The 14,802-nt window shown below is 45.0% G+C and overlaps 1 protein-coding gene across 1 annotated transcript in view; it reads right to left on the reverse strand.

Annotated features, from left to right (window-relative positions):
• JAK3 (Janus kinase 3) overlaps window positions 1–14,802 on the reverse strand; it is a 122,229-nt gene that overhangs the window by 50,570 nt on the left and 56,857 nt on the right. The window contains exons 11-13 of the mRNA XM_088478550.1: window positions 13,911–14,032; window positions 13,110–13,241; window positions 11,998–12,082 (exon numbers count right to left, since the gene is read on the reverse strand). Coding sequence (XP_088334676.1) covers window positions 11,998–12,082; window positions 13,110–13,241; window positions 13,911–14,032 — 339 coding nt within the window. The remainder of the gene's footprint in view (window positions 1–11,997; window positions 12,083–13,109; window positions 13,242–13,910; window positions 14,033–14,802) is intronic.

A 14,802-nucleotide genomic window follows, 5' to 3' on the forward strand; every position in this document is an offset into this window, starting at 1 on the left:
ACAATATTTTAATTGTTTGTGTAGCACACTTTGAGGCTGTCACCACCCTTTAACAGACAGACGCACGCTTGTCGCTGCTGCTTTAAGGATGCAGGTGCGGCTACAGCCCACACATTTCACAAAGACTGAAAAAAAAAGAACAATATTTTTATTGTTTGTGTAGCACACTTTGAGGGTGTCACCACCCTTTAACAGACAGACGCACGCTTGTCGCTGCCGCTTTAAGGATGCAGGAGCGGCTACAGCCCACACATTTCACAAAGACCGAAAAAAAAGAACAATATTTTTATTGTTTGTGTAGCACACTTTGAGGGTGTCACCACCCTTTAACAGACAGACGCACGCTTGTCGCTGCTGCTTTGAGGATGCAGGTGGAATCTAGATGGGATTTGGAACCGGGGACACACTACCTCCATCAGTTGTCTAAATCCCACTGCACTAATGGCGGATACCGGACGCACGTCTAACACCAACATAGCAGTCAAGGCCTCAGTTATACGTTTTGCTTCAGGATGACTGCTGTCGTACTTCATCCTCATCGCTAGGGACTGTTGGAGGGTCAATCGTTTAGTAAAAGTAGTGATGTTCCTACTTCCTCTCTGGGATGATGAACAACTCCCAGCAGCAGCAACAGCACTAGGAGGAAGTGGTTCTTGATCTTTCCCTATTTTATTTTTATCGGAGAAAGTTTGGTCCTCCATTTATGTTATATTGATATATATGTGCGGCTAAAGCGCACACAAACACAGAAAATATTTTTTTATTTTTGCTGGAGAGTAGTGCACTTTGTGGGTTACACCACCCTTTAAGAAATGAGCCAGCCGGCTCTTTACTTATGGGACACAGGCGCACGCTTGGCGCTGCTCCTTTGTTGATGCACATGCAGCCACAGTGCACACAAGTCACAAACACAGAAAATATTTTTTTTTTTGGTTTGGAGTGTACTTTGGGGGTTACAGCACCCTTTAACGGTCAAGCCAGCTGGCCCTTTACTTATGACACAGGCGCACGCTTGGCACTACTTTGTTGATGCACGTGCGGCTACTGCGCACACAATTCACAAACACAGAAAATAATTTTTTTTTTGGTTTGGACTGGAGTGTACTTTGGGGGTTACAGCACCCTTTATCGGTCACGCCAGCCGGCCCTTTACTTATGGCACAGGCGCACGCTTGGCACTACTTTGTTGATGCACGTGCGGCTACTGCTCACACAATTCACAAACACAGCAAATATTTTTTTTTTTGGTTTGGACTGGAGTGTACTTTGGGGGTTACAGCACCCTTTAACGGTCAAGCCAGCCGGCCCTTTACTTATGACACAGGCGCACGCTTGGCACTACTTTGTTGATGCACGTGCGGCTACTGCGCACACAATTCACAAACACAGAAAATATTTTTTTTTTGGTTTGGACTGGAGTGTACTTTGGGGGTTACAGCACCCTTTAATGGTCAAGCCAGCCGGCCCTTTACTTATGACACAGGCGCACGCTTGGCACTACTTTGTTGATGCACGTGCGGCTACTGCTCACACAATTCACAAACACAGAAAATAATTTTTTTTTTGGTTTGGACTGGAGTGTACTTTGGGGGTTACAGCACCCTTTAACGGTCAAGCCAGCCGGCCCTTTACTTATGACACAGGCGCACGCTTGGCACTACTTTGTTGATGCACGTGCGGCTACTGCTCACACAATTCACAAACACAGAAAATATATATTTTTTTGGTTTGGACTGGAGTGTACTTTGGGGGTTACAGCACCCTTTAACAGTCAAGCCAGCCGGCCCTTTACTTATGACACAGGCGCACGCTTGGCACTACTTTGTTGATGCACGTGCGGCTACTGCGCACACAATTCACAAACACAGAAAATATATATTTTTTGGTTTGGAGTGTACTTTGGGGGTTACAGCACCCTTTAACGGTCAAGCCAGCCGGCCCTTTACTTATGACACAGGCGCACGCTTGGCACTACTTTGTTGATGCACGTGCGGCTACTGCGCACACAATTCACAAACACAGAAAATAATTTTTTTTTTGGTTTGGACTGGAGTGTACTTTGGGGGTTACAGCACCCTTTAACGGTCAAGCCAGCCGGCCCTTTACTTATGACACAGGCGCACGCTTGGCACTACTTTGTTGATGCACGTGCGGCTACTGCGCACACAATTCACAAACACAGAAAATATATTATTTTTTTAGCACTTGGGGGGAGCACCCCTGATGGACAGAGCACCCCCTGGACAACACTACAGCACCCCTTTAGGACTGGGACACTGCACAGGACTTTGGAGTGGACACAGCCCCTATGGAGAACTGACTGCACAACACAGTCCAGCCAGCCCCTATGGACTTTGAAGTAGTGGACACAGCCCCTATTAACAACAGCAGCACAGCACAACACAGCCAGCCCCTATGGACTTTGAAGTAGTGGACAACAGCAGCACTACACTACACTACACTACACAGCCCAGCCAGCCCTAACTCCCACCCTCCCTCTTCACTGTCCACAGCCGAGTGAGAAAATGGCGCCGACGCGGGTACCTTATATAGGATCCAAAACCTGCGAGACTCGGAAGGCGGGATGATGACGTTTTGCCTCGATTTCATATCCGAGTCAGACGGGAAAAGTCGAGCCTGACTCGGATCGGACTCGGATCGGGGGGGCTCGGGGGGGTTCGGATTTCAGAAATCCGAACCCGCTCACCCCTAATTTGAATGGACACTTGCATTAGCATAAAGTATTAAAACAAGCTCTATGGTCCTCAACTACAGCCACAAAACAAACACTAAGAGCCGTATTCAATTTGAGCGGACCCGCGATACTTTTTCGCCTCCCAGACTTTTAGCCTACATCGCGTGTTTTGTAGGCGGAAAAGAATTGCGCTCATTGAAAGTATGGAAAAACGGGACCCGGCAAAACTTAAAGAAGCGGAAAGTACTGTCATATGTGGGGAAATCAGCATAACACCCCCACAAAAGATGCTCTGACATTGGGGTTCCCTATGGTACCCCCCGATTTGGCTTGCTGAAGGTATTTGGTGTTTTTAAACGGGCTCAATAGCTGCTAAATAGCGTTTTTGTATAAGTGGTGCAGAATAGTATTGAGGAGGTTTTTTTGCAGAAAATAACTTATCCCACCAAATTTGGGTACTTGAAAATGGGGGCCAGCATATTTTTATTTTTTTTAAATATTATTATTGAAGTACAAGCATCATAATCCAACATAACAATTAAGAAAGACATCATACTAATCATGTTGAGATAAGTACTGTACAAAAGTCAACATGAAACAGTGATATCTGAGACAATTTCAAGAAGCAATAAAATACATTGCATATGACATGTAATGGATATGAAATTGTAACATGCAAAGCATACAGTATAAAGCGTAATGTGATGCTACAGTTAAGCAATAAGAGACATTGCACATGACATATAATGGAAATCCACAATAAAATCATAGTAATATGTAAAGCATGCAATATAATGCGTAATGTGAAGCTAAGCTTCCTCCACTAAAATTTTCTAATTTTCCTTACTAAGAAAAAAGGGTAAGCCACGGTTTTCACCGCAGAATCATCCCAAGAGAAATTAAACAATTCACTATATTACAGTAACAAGTATTAAGTGATCACGACTCAGAAACAAGAGTCGCAGAGACTGAAACCAGAAGGTTGTGAGAGTATACAAGCAAAGAATGGGGATACACAAGTAAACTGTTAAGTGGTTTTGCTGATAATTTAAAGGAGTTAAGTATCCTAACATAAGAGATGACATTGGAGCCTATGGGTAAATTGAAGAACACATATAGTGCACAAAAATAAGATATGAAAGTGTCGGCTAGCTAATATAAATGGGAGACTTGCCCAGGGACAAATAATATAGTGTAATAATAACAGAGAATGCATATAAACAAAAATGTACTGTGATAAATAATATTATGGAAGAAAAACAATAAGGTGCACATTAAGATTACCTCATCTAAATAACTTGGAAATAACTCGGAAAGCATCTTAAAATCTTAAAATAAAGCAGATGTACACCCGGGGCCAGCATATTTTAAAGTTGCTAAAGTTACGTTTAAAAAAACTTGAAAAATCCACCTGCCGCAAGCCCCTGTAATGAAAAAAACACCTGGGGCATACTTGGGGACCCATCCAGAGTCAAGTTCGCTAGTTTTTAACTTTGTCCCACCCAAATTTTTCTTTCGCCCCCAAATTCAAAATGATTTTTTTGGGGTGTTCTTAAGTGTTTTTTCAAATTTTTTTGACACAGTTTACCTTTGGGGGACTGTCTGAAGGCTGCACAGGGGTTCCCGTAAAGTTGCACCGCAAAACCCCAATTCGGCACTATTTTCCACCTGCTATTCATAGGGGAAACTTTTCCGCCTATTACATTGCATTCACTTTCTGCCTAGGCGGAAGGTCTTTCAAATTGAATACGGCGATACTTTTCTGCCTGGCAAAAAGACGTCATCGGCGAAACTTTTTCGCCGGTCCCAGCTTTTCGCCTCAAATTGAATATGGGCCTAAGGGGTAAATTTACTAAGGTGCCTATTTCTCTCGATGTCATCCAAGATCAATCTCGGATGACATCGTCCGGATTCATGTGTTTAATTTTTCGATCATGTTACTGAATTTACTAAGCTGCCGAGTTCCTGTCATTCATGTTGTTCGATGGTGTAATCATTCGCTGTCATTCGTATTATTCATTTCTATTTACTGTTCGGTTTTGACTAACTCGGACAAACAGATGCATGCATGGATCAGGTAGATCCATGCTTGCATCTGTGCGTAAATTAGAGATGTGTGCCGGACCAGTCACAGGGCTTGTATACACATAGGGCTATGGCCCAAGGAGTCACAGTGCTTTTATAGACAGAGGGCTATGGCCCAAGGAGTGACAGTGCTTGTATACAGTATACACAGAGGGCTACGGCCCAAGGAGTCACAGTGCTTCTATACAGTACACAGTGGGATACTGCACAAAAAAACCCTTTTTTTAACTTTTATAAATTTTTTTTACTTTTTTAAAAAATATTATTTTACTTATATTTTTCACTGGAGCAGATGGGTATGAGTACAGTGCAGCATACATCAACATGCCTTGTATACACAGCTACTTGTGAGTCTGGACATAACCTGGACATAACCACTTAATCAGCATACTTCAGTGTGCAGTGCAGTGTGCCTCCTATACACAATCACTTAACAGCACAGCCACTTGTGAGTCTGGACACAGGCTACAGCCACTTTAGTCAGCAGAGTAGCGCAGCATACATTGGTGTGCAGTGTGCCCCCCTATACACAGTCACTTAACAGCACAGCCACTTGTGAGTCTGGAGTCTGGAGTGGACACAGGCTACTACAGCCACTTTAATCAGCAGAGTAATGCAGCATACATCAGCGTGCAGTGTGCCCCCTACAGTCACTTTACCAGCACACCCACTATGGACACAGCCACTTTAACATATGCAGAGAGACATTGCAGAACAGTGCTGCTCGGGTGGACTCGGATCCCCGGTGTTCGTAGCAGTTTGGATTCCACAGAAGCTCATCTCTAGTGTAAATAAATAAATAAATACAGAAGCATGAATGGCAGTGTTCTCCCCAGAAATATTTTCCAGACGGGTGGCATCAAGAAGTAGCCGGGTGGGGGCCTTCACAATAAAAAAATGTTTTAAACCCTGACATTATGATTTAAACTTGAAACAACATTTTATTGATATATTAATTTTCCTCTTCTTGTTAGGGGCCCAGTCGTCTAATTATGAAAAAGCTGCAAAGTCTGTAGGATCTGGTCCTTTTTGTCCCCACTTGCAGGCTCCCAAAGTGCCGGGTGGTAGGAGGTTTCTTTCCGGGTGGTGCACCCGCCAAAAACAGCCTGGGGAGAACACTGAATGGGATCAGTGATATCCGTCTGTGCTTTCGTGTTTAAAAAAATTTAACTTAAGTTACCTTTGCGGTTCCCAAAATTGAAGTCAATGGTGGGACCTGTTCATTGACTGAGAGGCAGAATGCTCGCTTCTCTCAGCCAATGAAAGCTCAGCACTGAGATTTCTAGAGTGAAATCCTGCGGTGGAGCGGGCATCTAGGTAGTACTGTCCTTAGAGGACAATACTAAGTTTGTAGGTCCTCGTATTTTAATTTTTTTGTTTTGCCAAGCCTGTGGATGTCTACATGGACAGAAGATGCATATGAGGTGAGTATTGGATTTTTTTTATAGGTACACCCATTGGATTACTACTTGGAGAAGTGGACAGAACATCTGGAAGCAGGTAAGTATGTGTGAGTGTGGTAGGTGAATATAATAAAATTGTACTTACTACTACAGTGTGTGTGTCTTAGTAGTTTTTTCACAAATTTTTTACAGCAGGGGTACGGGTGCCAGCCGCCTGCTGGCACTTGTAGTTCCACAGGTGCCAAAGGGCAAGCACTCTGACACCTGTAGTTCCACTGTAAAAAACAATAGTTTCTATATATTGTCACTAATATTACCCCCGTACCCACTGCTCAGGGGTGTGGGGAAGAGCCCCGGACTTCAGCCTAAGCCAGGGGTGCTCGAGAGAGGGGAGACCCCTTTATTGGGGGGGTCCCCTCCTCCCGTGAGATCCCCAACTTAAGCTGACCAGCTTGGGGTGATAATGCTTTGGCTGGGGAGACCCAGTGAAAGGGTCCCTTGGTTGTGGCATTACACCCAACCGGATTTGAGTCCGGTGCTTATTTTAATAATAGGAGGACCCCTACGCATTTTTTTCCCCTATTTGTAAAACCAGTACAGGCTCAGCAGCCCAATGCTGGTTCCTAAAAGAAGGGGTAGCCCTACTCGTTTTTTTCCTGTATTTTTAGAAACCAGGACTGGTTGAGCAGCCCTGGGCTAGTTATGCTTTTCTGGGAGGGACCATACATAATTTTTATTTAATATTAACCCGTTAGATAGTGTTTCTGTGTATGTTTCTGCCAAGCTAACAGCTCAGGAGGTGATCTATTTAAAACTTCAATTTAGCTGCGAGTTTGCTACAATTACACCCGAGATTGTAATCTCGAATCTTGGTAAATTCCAGTATTGTATCTTTTTAATGAAAAGTACTTCAGAGTTTGGCCGATGGTGAGTTTATTCGAGTTTGCAATCTCACCCAAATTTATCAGTAAAAAGAGAGAAATCTCCCCCAAGTGTGCCTTTAAATTTGCAAGTTGAAAAAAATGCCTAAACTCATCTGAGATTGCAATCTCGGACTAACACGAATCTTAGTAAAATGACCCCTAAGGCATACCTCCCAACATTTAATTCTGGGCAGGAGGGACAGTTGCGCACACTGTAGGCTCGAGCCCAAAAATAGGAGGCGTGTCCTATTGGCAAGGGCCGTGGTCTCATGAGAAATGTCGCATCTGCGAGCCACGCCCCTGCTTTTGCCATACTGGGGGCTCGCCCAGCGCTCTGGTAGCTGCTGTACAGCCCCCAAGCCTCATCAAGAGCCGGCACTGTGTATATGGACAACGCATGTAGGCACGCGTCATCCACTCACCGCTGCTCAGCTATGCAGAGCAGCGGTGTTAGTGGGTCCTCCCCAACTTCCCCCTGCTCGCGGGACAGTGCGGCCGCGGGTGGGACAGCGGGACAATGCCTCTAAAATGGGACTGTCCCGCTGAAATTGGGACAGTTGGGAGCTATGCCTAAGGGGTTTATTTACTAGTGCAGGTTTTTAGAATTGCAGATGTTACCCACAGCAACTGATCAAATTCTACTTATCTTCTATAAAGTACTAGATAAATGTTAAGTAGAATCTGATTGGTTGCTATGGGCAACATCTCCACTTCTAAAAACCCGCACTTTAGTAAATATACCTCACTAGGCTGGGAAACTGGTGTGCTACCCAGCAAAGTTGGTAACACTATTTGAAGCCTAGAACACAGATATATGAGAAGTGCTGAAATAGGAGATGTGTCAGGAACACGGATGTATGAATGGTGCTAAATATAGGTCACTGAATGTGAGTTCAATCCATATAGTACACACTAAAGATATAGTATCTGCATTCTGCAGATGATGTCTGTATATATTATAATGCTGATAGCCTGCAGGCTGAGACAGGTACTGCATGTACGTATCAATAAGTAGACTGTAGTTGGTACTGCAAATTGGTATAAATTAGGGGTGAGCGGGTTCGGATTTCTGAAATCCGAACCCCCCCGAGCCCCCCCGATCCGAGGCCGATCCGAGTCAGGCTCGACTTTTCCCGCCTGACTCGGATCTGAAATCGAGGCAAAACGTCATCATCCCGCCTTCCGAGTCTCGCGGGTTTTGGATCCTATATAAGGTACCCGCGACGGCGCCATTTTCTCACTCGGCTGTGGACAGTGAACAGGGAGGGTGGGAGTTAGGGCTGGCTGGGCTGTGTAGTGTAGTGTAGTGTAGTGCAGAGTAGTGTTGTGCTGTGCTGTGCTGCGCTGTGCTGCTGTTGTCCACTACTTCAAAGTCCATAGGGGCTGGCTGTGTTGTGCTGTGCTGCTGTTGTTAATAGGGGCTGTGTCCACTACTTCAAAGTCCATAGGGGCTGGCTGGACTGTGTTGTGCAGTCAGTTCTCCATAGGGGCTGTGTCCACTCCAAAGTCCTGTGCAGTGTCCCAGTCCTAAAGGGGTGCTGTAGTGTTGTCCAGGGGGTGCTCTGTCCATCAGGGGTGCTCCCCCCAAGTGCTAAAAAATAATATTTTTTGTGTGTTTGTGAATTGTGTGCGCAGTAGCCGCACGTGCATCAACAAAGTAGTGCCAAGCGTGCGCCTGTGTCATAAGTAAAGGGCCGGCTGGCTTGACCGTTAAAGGGTGCTGTAACTCCCAAAGTACACTCCAGTCCAAACCAAAAAAAAAAATATTTTCTGTGTTTGTGAATTATGTGCGCAGTAGCCGCACGTGCATCAACAAAGTAGTGCCAAGCGTGCGCCTGTGTCATAAGTAAAGAGCCGGCTGGCTTGACCGTTAAAGGGTGCTGTAACCCCCAAAGTACACTCCAAACCAAAAAAATATATATTTTCTGTGTTTGTGAATTGTGTGCGCAGTAGCCACACGTGCATCAACAAAGTAGTGCCAAGCGTGCGCCTGTGTCATAAGTAAAGGGCCGGCTGGCTTGACCGTTAAAGGGTGCTGTAACCCCCAAAGTACACTCCAAACCAAAAAATATATATTTTCTGTGTTTGTGAATTGTGTGCGCATTAGCCGCACGTGCATCAACAAAGTAGTGCCAAGCGTGCGCCTGTGTCATAAGTAAAGGGCCGGCTGGCTTGACCGTTAAAGGGTGCTGTAACCCCCAAAGTACACTCCAAACCAAAAAAAAAATATTTTCTGTGTTTGTGAATTGTGTGCGCATTAGCCGCACGTGCATCAACAAAGTAGTGCCAAGCGTGCGCCTGTGTCATAAGTAAAGGGCCGGCTGGCTTGACCGTTAAAGGGTGCTGTAACCCCCAAAGTACACTCCAAACCAAAAAAAATATATTTTCTGTGTTTGTGAATTGTGTGCGCAGTAGCCGCACGTGCATCAACAAAGTAGTGCCAAGCGTGCGCCTGTGTCATAAGTAAAGGGCCGGCTGGCTTGACCGTTAAAGGGTGCTGTAACCCCCAAAGTACACTCCAAACCAAAAAAAAAATTATTTTCTGTGTTTGTGAATTGTGTGCGCAGTAGCCGCACGTGCATCAACAAAGTAGTGCCAAGCGTGCGCCTGTGTCATAAGTAAAGGGCCGGCTGGCTTGACCGTTAAAGAGTGCTGTAACTCCCAAAGTACACTCCAGTCCAAACCAAAAAAAAAATTATTTTCTGTGTTTGTGAATTGTGTGCACTGTGGCTGCACGTACATCAACAAAGGAGCAGCGCCAAGCGTGCGCCTGTGTCCCATAAGTAAAGAGCCGGCTGGCTCATTTCTTAAAGGGTGGTGTAACCCACAAAGTGCACTACTCTCCAGCAAAAATAAAAAAATATTTTCTGTGTTTGTGTGCGCTTTAGCCGCACGTATATATCAATATAACATAAATGGAGGACCAAACTTTCTCCGATAAAAATAAAATAGGGAAAGATCAAGAACCACTTCCTCCTAGTGCTGTTGCCGCTGCTGGGAGTTGTTCATCATCCCAGAGAGGAAGTAGGAACATCACTACTTTTACTAAACAATTGACCCTCCAACAGTCCCTAGCAATGAGGATGAAGTACGACAGCAGTCATCCTGAAGCAAAACGTATAACTGAGGCCTTGACTGCTATGTTGGTGTTAGACGTGCGTCCGGTATCCGCCATTAGTGCAGTGGGATTTAGACAATTGATGGAGGTAGTGTGTCCCCGGTTCCAAATCCCATCTAGATTCCACCTGCATCCTCAAAGCAGCAGCGACAAGCGTGTGTCTGTCTGTTAAAGGATGGTGTAACCCTCAAAGTGCGCTCCACAAACAATAAAAATATTCTTCTTTTTTTTTCTGTCTTTGTGAAATGTGTGGGCTGTAGCCGCACCTGCATCCTTAAAGCAGCAGCGACAAGCGTGCGTCTGTCTGTTAAAGGGTGGTGACACCCTCAAAGTGTGCTACACAAACAATAAAAATATTGTTCTTTTTTTTTCTGTCTTTGTGAAATGTGTGGGCTGTATTAAAAAAAATACAGATCCAAAACACAAAACCCAGAACCCAAAACACGGAAGGGTGGTTTTGGCAAAACCAATCCAGATCCAAAATACGAAGAAAGATCCAGATCCAAAACCAAAACACAAAACACGAAAAGTGGCCGGTGCACACCCCTAGTATAAATGCAGGATGAAACTGGTACTGCATGATGGTATATGCAGGCAGTAGCTGTATGCTGGGATATGCAGGCTGTAACTGTATATTGATGCATACTGCAAATGGAACTGTAAACTGGCATATGCAGGTTATAGCTGAAAATACACACTGGAATATGCAGGTTGAGGCAGAGAAGAACACTGGTGTATGATTAGGACTGAGCACTGAACTGAAGGAAGCAAAAGGAGACAAGTGCTGGGAGCTGAAAAGCACAGGAGCACTTGCAGGAGAAACAGGAGTCAGAAGACAGAGCTGCTGACACTGGAACCATGAACAGGTAAACTACAAGTTGTACTGATGGTGAACAGGTGCAGGGGAGGGGTTTAAATAGGACACACAGGCCCTGATTCAGAGCCGGACGCGCTGACAGAGCGCTCGCTCTGAATCAGGGCTGTCCTTCTTAATTTTAGAGTGGCCTCCTGGCCGCTCGCATAGCTGTGGGTGACCACCCACAGCTATAGCGAGCGGCCAAAAAGATGGTCGCGATGGTCAAGACCATCGCGACCATCGGGCTTGCAATGAGACCCTTGTGGTAGGGTCTCGTTGCCGCAAGCCCTGGAGTGCTTTCAGTTCTATCAGAGCCGAAAGCACTCCCACTGACATCACTTGTGATGTCAGTGGGGCCGGCACCAGACGGTAGGCGTTCCCATGGGAACGCCTCCGTCTGGCCAGCCACGCCCCCGGCACGCCCACCAAAGGGGGCGTGCTGTCACTCACCATCAACAGCATGCCCCCTTTGTAGCGAGACCCATAGCGACGGCTTGCCCGTCGCTATCTGGGTCTCGCGCATGCACACGACGGAGCCGCCTCCGTCGTGCGCATGCGCACTGGGCCAACATCGACCCGCTTGCGAGCGCTCAGCGCTCACGAGCGGGTCTGAATTAGGCCCACAGGACGGTTATTGGCTCCACAGGTCATGTGGCAACAAATTCCTCAGGGATTGGACAAATCTAGAGTCAGCTGACCAAAGCAAGTTGGCAGCGCCCATGCTGCATCAGCTTCAGGAGAAATGCCAGCACACATATACTAGGTTGTCACCACAGGTGCCTCTTGGCAAGACTGGCCAGCAGGACATGCCAGCCGATGAACTGGAAGCATCGAGTGCAGTGAGATGGTCTGAATACTCACTGTGTGGCACAAACAATGGCAATGCACAATAACACAAGATAATGTGACACACTCACTCTGTTTTCCCACACAGACTCCATGCAGCAGGACTTGGTGTTTGTGCGAGAGCTGGTTGATTATGCTGGCTGCTTCTAGAAAAGACTAAAGGATGGAGAGATATAAGGAGGAAAATGGTACTATCAAGGTGAATAAGGGTTTGGTAAGTTTGGCAAGCATAAGAAAATCAGAAAAAGGAAAGAGGGTGTTAAAGAACAAAGAGGTTAGTACAGAGTGAGAGTTAGGAAAGAAACGGAAAGAGAAGAGGAATGCATAAGTGAGATAGAAGAGGCACAGTGTATCATATAGAGGCAGTGAGGCAATGCCTATTCAATAAGAACATTGTAATGTCATTTTAACTTCATTACTATAATCACTGTAGAGCTAACATATACCTTAAACCTGTACAATAGTACAAAATAAAGCAAAATATTTATTAATAGAGGTTGAAGTTTAAAATGGCCTGTGATATAAGACATAGGCGTCTCTATAGAGTACAGGGAGCAATGTTTTCAAACACTATATGGTACTAGAGGATTTCACTACATTATTTTCTTATTTGTCAAGGACTAGAGGCCTAATTTAGATTTGTATGCTATTCCGATGTTGACACATTTGTGTGATAATCTGCAATCTGCACTTGTGTCTGAGTCGCACGGCGCATGCGTCAAGGTATATTACCATAATCACTTCCAGCGAATATCTACTCACAGTGTTATTGACAGCTAAAAAGCATCTGTAGGGGGTACCGGGAAATGGTGGCAAACAAAGCAGGAGCGTTGCAACCGTTCTGGGGGCGTGTCACATTGTGCATCTGCAAGTCTCAGTTCCCACGGCCATTCTACATGACCATAAAGTTACTCAGCAGACTGATATAGAAGGATCTGCGACCAATGATGGGTCTTTGTACGGAGATGCTTAGATTTGCGAAGCCGCAGGTGGGCGCCTCAATACATTTCCTGGCGTCTGTGATATTTGCATATTTTCGCACAGCAGCTGAGTACAGGATCGCAGCTGCAATGGCATCAGCGTACATCTCTGAATCAGAACCTAAGTTTATGATAGGCGATTCATGGCAGTAAATGAACAGTCAGATTATTAGTTGTCAGAAACTTGTAAGTGATACTCATACCTCTTGGTAATGTTGGTGAGAGGCATCAAGAACTTTGAGCAATACATCGACCTCACGCTCTTCCTCGCCCTCTGCATCTCTGCGTAATCCTTGAAATATCTTAGTGAAGGAGCCTTTTCCTTGGCTCTCCAGCTGGAAATGAAATCACCAATAGAAAGGTCTGTGATTATGACCCCATCCAATACAACTGGAGTGGTGCCACTTAGGGGTAAATTTACTAAAGTGAGAGTTTTTAGAAGTGAGTTTTAAAAGTGATGTTGCCCATAGCAATAATTGCAATCATGTACACATGAATAGGAATAGGACATATAAAAAACTACAAAGATCATATAGCTCTCTTACTGTAGTGTATTAATATGAGAGTATGGCTTGATACCAAATCACTGAGGTTCCACAGCACAACGTTTTGATACTGTCACTATTGCAACAATGTGGCGTAAAGTATCATATTGTTTCCAATATAAAACAGCTAAATTCCGCTGTTGAATGAGCATTCACTACTGGCTTCCCAGTGTGAAGCTGGCACGTCCTATATTATTCCTTTTGTATTGAGCACCAGGATATTTGCAGTCTTTATTGTAAGTAGCTTTCTTTTTATGTTGCCCATAGCAACCAATCAGATTCTACTTAACATTTAATTAGCACCTTCTAGAAGATAATAGCTAGAATCTGATTGGTTGCTATAGGCAACATCACTTTTAAAACTCACTTCTAAAACCTCTCACTTTAGTAAATTTACCCCTTAGTATATTCATTAATGATACTGGCATTTTACAAGCTGTCTTCCTCTATTCTACTCACAAAGGTGATGTCTTTGAGATGGATCTTGTGAAAGGTCAGTGGTGGGATGTTCCTTCTCTGTCTTGCAGGTGATAAAATTCTTTGAGGACAACTGTCGCGTTGTATTAATAGATTTGATTTCTCTGAATGAGAAACAAAGTGATAGTATTTAACTAACTTCAGCTTATTTCTTCTAATACATGCAGACATACTGATAATGCTACAATGATTATTTATTGACTTATTTGGATTGCTACAGAGGTGAACATTGAACATTTTTTGATTGGAATCTACAATTAACTCTTTACTAGAACCATGATTTAATTTTGGAATAGTAAATACTTTAAGACCGTTGTATTCATCTGGTATTGTTGTGGAATGGCGAATGGGGGAGGAGGACTATTCGACTGTAATCAGATGTGATGTTGCTGATTCAGAGGTGGACGCAAATTCTGTAGAGACTGCAATTCTGTATGCAGTGGTTCTGCAAAAATATGCAAATGTCGCAGACATGAGAATTTGTACAGAGGCGCCCATCAGCTGTATCTTTAATCCGCCGCTTCTGTACAAAGTAGGGATGAGCGAGTTCAGATTTCTGAAATCCGAACCCCCCCAAGCCCCCTCGATCCGAGTCGTATGCGAGTCAGGCTCAACTTTTTCCGCCTGACTCGGATCTGAAATCGAGGCAAAACGTCATCATCCCGCCTTCCAGATCTCGCAGGTTTTGGATTCTATAAAAGGTCCCCACATCGGCGCCATTTCTGACTCCGGCTGTCTACAGTGAAGAGGGAGGGTGGGAGCTAGGGCTGGCTGGGCTGTGTTGTGCTGCTGTTGTCCATAGGGGCTGTGGGGGTCATTCAGACCCGCTCGCGAGCGCAGGACGCTCGCAAGCGGGTCGATGTTGCCCCACTGC

The sequence above is a fragment of the Taudactylus pleione genome, unplaced genomic scaffold (assembly GCF_031769625.1).
Source record: "Taudactylus pleione unplaced genomic scaffold, aTauple2 ptg000214l, whole genome shotgun sequence".
Lineage (NCBI taxonomy): Eukaryota > Metazoa > Chordata > Amphibia > Anura > Myobatrachidae > Taudactylus > Taudactylus pleione.